The sequence below is a fragment of the Tasmannia lanceolata genome, unplaced genomic scaffold (assembly GCF_043159265.1).
Source record: "Tasmannia lanceolata isolate RefF3 unplaced genomic scaffold, GAP_Taslan_0.1 ptg000029l, whole genome shotgun sequence".
Taxonomy (NCBI): Eukaryota; Viridiplantae; Streptophyta; class Magnoliopsida; order Canellales; family Winteraceae; genus Tasmannia; species Tasmannia lanceolata.
Window position 1 is genome coordinate 7,888,333 of NW_027518706.1, and position 9,272 is coordinate 7,897,604.

The window sequence follows — 9,272 nt, forward strand, 5'->3', positions numbered from 1 at the left end:
GGTGGAGAAGAAAAGAAAAATGCAAAAGAGTGAAGAATAAGAAGAACATGAGAAAAAAGTGGGTTTTTTTTTTCTCTGTGTATTTTCTCAGGGCAAGGGTTTGAATTCGTTTGTAAGCGAAAATGAACTCAGTTTGAAGCATTATGAAGAAGACGAAGAGCAGATCACATCAGGGCTATCCCCATAGGACAACACCAGGGCTTTGGCAAGTTTTCTATATCTAACCTTAAGGCTTTCTACAGAGAAAGTAGGTATTGTTGCAGTTGTATGCCGGATCTTGTGTTTTGGCTTGTGCTAGCATCTTATTGTTGTTCCTGGAAAGAACTAGATGATTTGGAAAGCAAAGATGGAAAGACGTACGCCAAACTATTAAGTCACAAAATGGCAGTTCTTCATCCATATTACACGTACAATTATCTAAATAGTTGAAAAAGGAGGTATACTTCCAAAAAGCTATCAAGAGACAATCACAAAAGTGTTTAATGTTAGATTGTATGCCCTAAAAGCCAATACTAGTTGTCATATTGAAACTATAATTTATTGAGTCATAACGTCTATTAGGTAGTTACAAGAGTGTGCGATGTGCTTCTAAACACATATTTGTCCTTAGGTAGTATCATAGGGTGCATCATGCGCATAGAGATTATGTGGCAGGGAGATATGACCATCCGGTTCTTTGGGGATTTAGAATGTTCCTGGTCTGAGATTGGACATCTACGTTGTACTTGTGCACAACCACCATCGATCCTGCCTCCATACACACATTGGGGTGGCCTATCTCGGTCACTGAGAAGACCCTAAACAGGTGGAATGGGTGCGATGATTAGATCACGCACAAAACAGATCACTTTACAGAATAACTTGTGGATAAGGATTTGGATAAGGTTATTCTATCAAACATGACCCTTAGATATGTCCTTAGACCTGATGGGTCGTTTTGGTCGGTGGGCAAATTTTATGGCTTTAGTCTCACTAAGCGTAGTCCAAATAGGATTACTAGAGGATATTACCGGGTCATCGAGCAAACCCATGGGATCAATAGTGATGCCCAACATGGAATCCTCTACCTCTATTGTAGAGGAAATTCATTTAAAGTTTTGATCTCAACCATGGTTTTAAATTTCAACCGAAATTTCGGATTTCGGTGGGGACCGAAACTGAAATTTTCTGAAATTCATTTTTCGCCATTTACCAAATTCGGACCGAAATTTCGGTTTTCGGTGGGTCCGAAACGGTTATCGAAACCGAAATTTTAAACCATGATCTCAACTAGACCCTTTAAAGAATGTCCAACCAGAAGGATTTGATAGTATTTATCAAATGGTTTTAGAAAATAATTGTTTGTTTTAAAAAGGGATTTGCAAATGCATTTGCGGGCCCGTTGATAGATCGAAAGGTATGCCATTAAGTGGGCCCAGGGGGTAATTGATGTCCACCCTAGGGGTGCAACTTGGGTCGGGTTGAGGCCAACCCGAACTCGACCCGACCAACCATTTGCTCAACCTGAACCCAACCCAACCCGAGGAACCCTTTTTGCCAACCTGAACCCGACCCAACCCGAGATTTTAAGCTTAAAAAATAAAAAAAATTATTAAAAATGTCGGGTTGACTCAGGTCGGGTTGGGTTGCCCAAGCCTTCAACCCGAACCCGAACCCGACCTGAACCCGACCCGAACTCAACCCAACCTGACTTTTTTCCAGGTTGAACCTGTCGGGTTCGGGTTGAGCCCACCCAAGTTGCACCCCTAGTCCACCCCCATAGGACCCAACTCGGTAAATGTATGAGTAGAGGAAGGATATTCACATTGATTTGTATCAGATTTTTTGATCTAATGGTCTTCTTTAGAGTAATGTCCTGGTGGGGATCACTTGCCCAATGCTATAATAGTTTAACTACATTATGTGAAATCACCGTGGGACCCATGGTGGGCCCTGTAGAAGCGACCAATGGAATGGATTGGATCCACTGTATGTGATAGAGGGAGGAGGCACATGGGGCGCTAAGGTTGCAAACACGCATGGGTATGCGCCATCACACACTTTTGGAAGTACCAAAGCTGGTTGAGTTCCTCGATTTGATCTTTCAGCTGCCTGCAGCTTTCTGTATCATGTCCATAGCCATGGTGAAATTGGTAGCACTTGCTTATGTCCACCCTTTGCCCTACTGAGCGGTGTCCGACAGGCCACTGGATGAGCTTCTATCGGTCCATCTCCTAGAGAATGCTTTCTCAGTGGCGTTTAGTGGGGTGTGACTCTTCGGCCAACCGTTTGTTATGCGCTCTTGGTGCAGGCGGTCTTTCTGACCGCGAAAGATTATTTCCATAGTCTGTCGGTTGGTGGCAGAAGATTTGGCCTCGTTTCCGCCTACGCGGATGCATGCTCTTCCTAGTTTCTTCCCGCCTGAGCGGCTCTTGTAGAGCCGAAGCCTTGACGAGTTTGCTGAGTTCTAGACAGCGGGTTGCTTCCAGTGTGATGCTGAAGAAGGTCCCACGGACGATGCCAATCTATTGGTGTCGAATCCCGCTCTGGTTTGACATGCTCGATCTGTACTTCGATCCATGCTTGTCATCTGCTCAAAGAACGCACATTAGAGGTCACGGAGTTTGGACTCCAAGAAGACCCTCCGACGCTCAAGGTAGAAATCAGCAACAAGTAGGAATCCAAAGAGCAGAGAAGCAGAGTACGGTACTCATAGATGTTAGATGTGTACCATCAAGTGTAGGGGTCTTTTTATAGAGGTGGAGTCCTAGGCAATTTAGAGTACTTGCCTCTTTAGTAGTCTTTTCTTATTGGTCGACTTTCCTATGGAATTAGTTTCCAAGTTTATCTTGGAGCCTACCAAGTTTCCCCGATGGAACTCAGTTTCTTATTTGAACCTCTAAATTTTAGGAAAGTTGTGGTGCCAGTTCGGTCTTTCCCTTGCGGTACTTTCTGCTTAGTTGGGGGCTGCTATACTAGCGGAGTGGCGGAATGACCTCCTTGGCCTCTCATCCTATGCGGAAAATACTCTATGCTTAGGTCAGGACTGCTAAAGTTGTGTAGGCGCCAGATGTCCTGCACTCATTAGCTGGACCGCTTTTACCCCTAACAGTAACTGAAAAATCTGTCGGATCTATTCCATAAAGAGAAAAGGACACGATAGCCATGATACAGTACTCTTAAAGGTCTAATGTCTTTCAATACACCTCCTATTTCATTTCTGTGAGTCGAAAGACAATATCGTCATTTACAAGACAAGAACATTTCTGTTAAGACATGGGCAAACCAATAGATCTTCAGGACACCTCCTATTTCTGTGAATCAAAAGCCATATCGTCATTTACAAGACAAAGAGCATTTCTGTCAAGACATGGGCAAACAAATGCTTGAATTTATTGAAAGTACTTAATTATTCATAGCCTTCATTCAATCAGCTGTGTTCCATCTTTCCCACCTTCTATCCTTAGAAACTTTAAACTGCTTCTAAAGTTGGAGGGCATTTTAGCAGGTGGGTACGAAAAATACTCATCTTCTGCACTCCTAAATTGAGAGGACGATAAGACAACTCACTTCTGTGTGGATATCTTCTGCAATATCCGACCCCTCACTCTTCAAATTTCGGCTAGATTTAGCAAGAAAAGGGTGCATGAATTGGGCTTCTTGTCTCCTAAATCATAGCTTGGGAAGATATTCTGTCAGTTTTCTCGAATGTGATTAATGTTCTCTAATAAATTATTGCTTCTCAATTATTTATTCAGTGATTGAATTATATTTTAACATCATCGTTCTATAAAAAGTACAGCAAATATTTGTAATGGGAATTTTGTTGAAGAAGAAAGGTTTCTAAGTATTTTGGCAAGAATTCTACTTCTTGTTCTTCCTTTTCCTCGACAACCCAAGGAATCCGTATCATTAATCCGAATGGAGCGGTATGAGAGAGAATATTTTTACTCAGGTGTGAAGTTGATATGTATATGTTGTGGTATATAAGAGGAAGTTGCAAGGTAGTTATTGTAAGGATTTGCATTTAGATTTGTGGGTATGTGTTTTAGAGCTATGGGTGGTAATTATTGCCTATGTGTTATGTAATAGGGTTGGTGAGTCCGGATGTGGCACTACTTTTATTCTTGTATTTAAGTTCTTTATTTCAATTAAATGAGAGGAGGAAAAGAATTTTGTAGCACAAAGGGAACTTTGTTCTAGGAGAGTTATGGTTCCTCTCAATTTGAGTCATTAGTAGATCTGGTTGCCTCGAATCAACCTCTCTCTCCATTTTTTCTCTTTTTATTTGTTTATTTGTGTTATGTCCAATTAGGCACGTAACAGAAGTGTTTAAAAACAAACCACAATAAGGGACCTAATATCCACATGCCTTGTTTTACTTCTGGCACTCTAATTTTTTTTTTTTAAGCTTCTTTGGTTGGCCAATAAGAGCTTATTGGGAAGGTGATAAAATCAAAATGAAGGGTGGTTTCAATATCAAAAAATGGGGGGATAGAATATTCGTCTCCAACAAGAAAAAAGTACATGACAATGAAAAAGGACTTTGCCTTCCTCTAATTGGGTCATAAGTATATATAGCAAGCCCAAAAATGATATTAGACTGAGACAAGTGAGAGTTTTTGAGCTTTCTTTTACATTCATGCATTCAAGTCTTGCTCAAGGAAATAAACCAAAAGTAAGATTGGCTTTGAGAAGAGTTTAAAAATCCTCTGAGAAATTCCCAAAAACGGTATGAGACATTTGTAGGTTGCTGATGTGAATGGGATTTTCACTTTCGAGGTTAGAATTTGATGGGCATTACTGCCACCCTCATTAGTGATGGGTCATATGACGATATTTCTCACGTGTGCTTTTTTCTTTTCCTTTCCAACTTTTGGGAAATGGGCTTCTTATACATTTGTTCTTGAGTCCATTTTACTGGAGGGTTGGGTTCAAGCAAAACCATCCATGGAGAAAAATGGTTTGAACATGAAAGATGGTGTACACAAAAGCCTTCGACAAAACATTGTAAAAGACTCTTGGAACTACAACTACTGCTGTTTTGGAGAAGAGACTATTTCCAACGAGTTGGTTGGTGATGAGTTTTTATGGCCTCCTAGATCATACCCATGTAGCTTTTGCAAGAGAGAGTTCAGATCAGCTCAAGCACTTGGAGGTCACATGAACGTTCATAGAAGAGAGAGAGCTGGGTTGAGACAATCACCTCCTTGGAATGATCAAAGTTCTAACCCTAACGCTAACTTTTCATCTTCCTCTCCTACTGAGGTCCCTCCATTTACTTTGATCTCTACCTCCCTTACTTCATCCTCATCAACACCTCCGTCTTCTTCTTTTGATCATTTGCGTTCCAAAGAGGATTATTCAAGGAAGAAAAGAGACATGGAAGCTTTGCTCAAGGTTGAAGAATTGAAGGGCTTTATAGAGGAGGAAGAAGAAATGCTGGGGAAGAAAGAGTTTGTCAGATTGGATTTAGAGATCGGTCCGCGTAGAGTTTCAAAGGACGATTTGGATTTGGAGCTTCGACTTGGGTACACTTAAATTACATTATTTAGATCTTTCCATATCTACTTCTTCCAAATGTATAACTTGCTGCACTACTTTGTGATCTATGTGACCTTCATATATAGTATTTACTAGTAGTTGACCCATAATTGTGTCTCGAGATCATGGTAAAATAAAGCAGATCAACGGCAAACAACAATAAGAGTGACTAGCTACAAGCTTATCATATGGTGGAAGATTGGAGTCATAGGAAGATTGATTTGTAGATGATAAAATTGTTTAGGGAGCCTTTGTCTAAATAATGAGATTATTGGGAGACTCAGAGTCGCTTCCGAAGATTCTCATTAATCGGTTTCCGCCTCTTAAAATGATGAGCATTTTTTTAGTACGCCCTTAATTTTCATTATTATATCTGCAGGTGATGATATTTCCAAACCCTTTTCTAGCATTTCAAAGACCCATCCACGGCTTATGGGTTCACTTGTAATGAAATGTGTTTTTGATGATGATGTCATAGTCCCCTTACTAAGTTTTTTTTTAAAAGTGTATTGACAAAATCGATACATAATACAGGCTCTTGCTTTAAGTGAAGTGATTAAACGGTTCTTTTGTTTTTAGATAGTCAAATTATGATTACTTAGAAAGATGGTAAAAAGGACTTCTTGTCAGCTTAAGCTATAATGACTCTACTTATAAGAATGCTAAAATGTAGGTCAGTTAGCTAAACAAAAGGGCATAAATCAAGTCATGCCAGGTCATTGGGTTGAAAAAAATAATTGAAAATCCTGAAACCCTCTGTCCCCTTTTGCTTGAATTTAAAAGGAAAATGATTTCAAAGTGAAAATGACCAAAATTTGGAAAATTTATGACAAGTTTCTTGTCAAAAATAAAAGGAAGTTGTGGGTGGTTTCTATGAAGAAAACTGCATAAGGAGATGACTGAGCCAATAGAAGAGGTCCTGAACCATTCAACAAACACGTAATTTATTTTATCTTAGTTTTATGTTAACTTAGTTCGTAATTTTTATCCAAGGATACAGATACTAGAAGAAATGGAATCATCCTCGTAGGTGAGCATTTCCTTTTAGATTCATATTCTCTATTGTGGCAGTGGTGGTTGTTTGTCTTCACTGTCATTTGACCAAATTAATGTCTATTGCATGACTATTGCCACTTGCATTCCTATATTCCTTTGCAGTTATGTTTGCATTTTGATAACTTAAAGTCCTTTTGTTTCTCTATAAGGCATTACGAGCCTAAGGTATTCCCTGATTCTTCTTTCTAACATAGAATCCAATCCCAGGAGATGAATTGATTGCATCCTTGTATCTTGGGAATAGAATACTCTTTTGGCACACCCAGTGAGTAAGTTGGTGGTAGAATTGCTATGCACGGCGGAAGCTAAATTGCGAGAAAAAAAAAATAAATTCGATTCCACCAACCAAACCAAGATCCTAGTTACCAGATTCATAGTGGTGATGAATTGAAAATACGAGAGCAAAGAAAAACTTACACATGATTATCCTCACTCGACAGTCTCGGCTTGATCTACTCCCCGCTAGGTATGTTCTGCGTTTCAACTCCTCCGAGAGTCTAAGTCTGAAGTCCTTGAGGACACCCTTCTTCTGAAGCGAGTTATTTAGACTCATAATTTTTCTATCCACCCTCGCACAATACTCGGTATCACACACTATACACAGTCAGATCCTTCTGCTCCAATAACAACTCCAAGCTTTCTAGGAATCAAATTCCACAATTTTAAGAAGGGTATAGAGATGTAGATTAAGAAACTTAATTCAAATATGCCTGTCAAATTTTTTTGAGGTGATTTCTCTTTCAAAAATCGATTTTGTGAGGAGAAGTTGAGAGAAATCTTGATCCTGCGGAGGTGTCATTTCTTCAATTTCATGAAACTCTAAACGGTTGGAAAAAGATAAAGTTGAAGGCAGGTAATTGATCAAGTAGAGAGAGTACACATGGGTTCTTAGGCTGGTAAGATATTTTAGCTCTATTATATTGATGTTCTTGAAAACCTATTAGATAATTAATAAAAAAAAGTGTCATTAAAAAAACAATCAAAAGAGCGTTGATTTATTTCCTATAGACGGTCGCTTCTTCCTATTCCTCTCTCCCTTCTGTTTCTTTTGCTTAAACTTCGTCTTCCTTCTTTCCGACTAAGAGAGTAGGATTGAAGGGTTTTTCTGCATCTAGAGAAAGAAGTCACTTTTAATTCGAGACCCATTTTTCTGCATCCACTATTAAGAGTTCCTGATTTATTTCTACGAGGTCTTACCATTTCAAAAGCCGACACCAACTAGTTTGGGACAAAGGCGTAGTTGAGTTGAGTTGAGTTGAGTTTAGTTACACTTTCAAAACTCGAAGGTGAAAGAAATCTTGATCCAGTGGAGGTGACATTTCTTCAATTTCTTGAAACTCTAAATGCTTGGAAAAGATAAAAGCTCAAGGTAGGTAATTGACCAAATAGATAGTTCACTTGGGTTCTTAGTCTGGTAAGAGATTTTCACCCTATTATACTTATCTCGGTTTTAAAGCTCATGAAATCTTATGAATGATCCTGGGTTTAAACTGAAAAGGGATGTTTTAAAAAATACAATAGATTTCGTGGATCCTTCTCTTTTAGTTAGAAGGTGCTTGTAGTTCTGGAAAATTAGTGAACAATCAATAAGGCTTTGTTTGTTTTAGATTATGACAACAGATTGTGGACTCCCCAACCGATTATTGGATAAAAAATTACACTAAATTTGAGTCCAACAATCGGTTGGGGACTCCACAATCGGTTGTCATAATCTGTAACAAACAGGCCCTTAAAAAAATGTTGTATAAGATTTTTCTATGGGTTTGACTTTATTTGTTGGAATCCATGGCAAAATCGCCACGACATACATTATTGGAAATTAGTTGTTCCGATTTCCCATTTGGATACATGGAATTTGTCATCCAGTATTATAAAATCCTGGATTTTACAAGCGAAAACCTGGATTTTATAATCTAAGATTGTAAAATCCTGAATTTTAGAAGCTAAATCTAAAAACCCGGATTTTATAAGCTAAATCCAGGCTTTTACAATCCTTGATTACAAAAATCTTGTGTCCAAATGGTCCCATACGATGAGTTCACATGATTGTGACGTACATGTCTTTAGATTGTACATGGGATCAGAAAATCTCGAATTGCCCTTATCCCATATTCAAACGGGTTATGTACTACATACTAGGTCTCAATTTTGATTATCCGTACTGTGCATCCAATGGGCCCATTGTAGTTTATGATGGACTGTTGCCTATATGCATGGTTTAAAATTTCGGTTTCGGTAACAGTTTCGGACCCCACCAAAAACCGAAATTTGATAAATTGGTTCGAAATTCTGAACTTTCGGCCGAAATTTTGTAACACCTTTTTTTTTTAATAAAATAGGCATTTTCTCAAAATTTCGGACCGAAATTTCGACCAAAATTTGGTGAAGGCCGAAATCCGATTTCAGTCGAAATTTAAAACTATGCCTATACGTATAATTGAGGAATGATAGAATGAAGGGCGCCCTTGCAAAAATCAGCTTCAAAGACGCTCTTATTGGTTGATTTTTGCAAAGTCAACACGGTTTCCACTTTTGTAGGCCCCATCTAACTTTTTTGGCCCACACTTTATAGAAATTAACCAATACGGACGCCCTTGAACCAGATTTTTGCAAGGGCGCCCTTCATTCTATCATTTCTCTATGTAATTTTAGATTGCCCAAATTGAATGCCCAAAACATTGGAGATCAATAAA

At 38.9% G+C, this 9,272-nt stretch overlaps 1 protein-coding gene across 1 annotated transcript; it reads left to right on the plus strand.

Annotated features, from left to right (window-relative positions):
* Positions 1–4,929: 4,929 nt before the first annotated feature.
* Positions 4,930–5,520, plus strand: LOC143859000 (zinc finger protein 11-like). The gene has a single exon (XM_077369681.1). It carries the CDS (start codon positions 4,930–4,932, stop codon positions 5,518–5,520), a length of 591 nt encoding a protein of 196 aa, XP_077225796.1.
* The last annotated feature ends 3,752 nt before the right edge of the window (positions 5,521–9,272 follow it).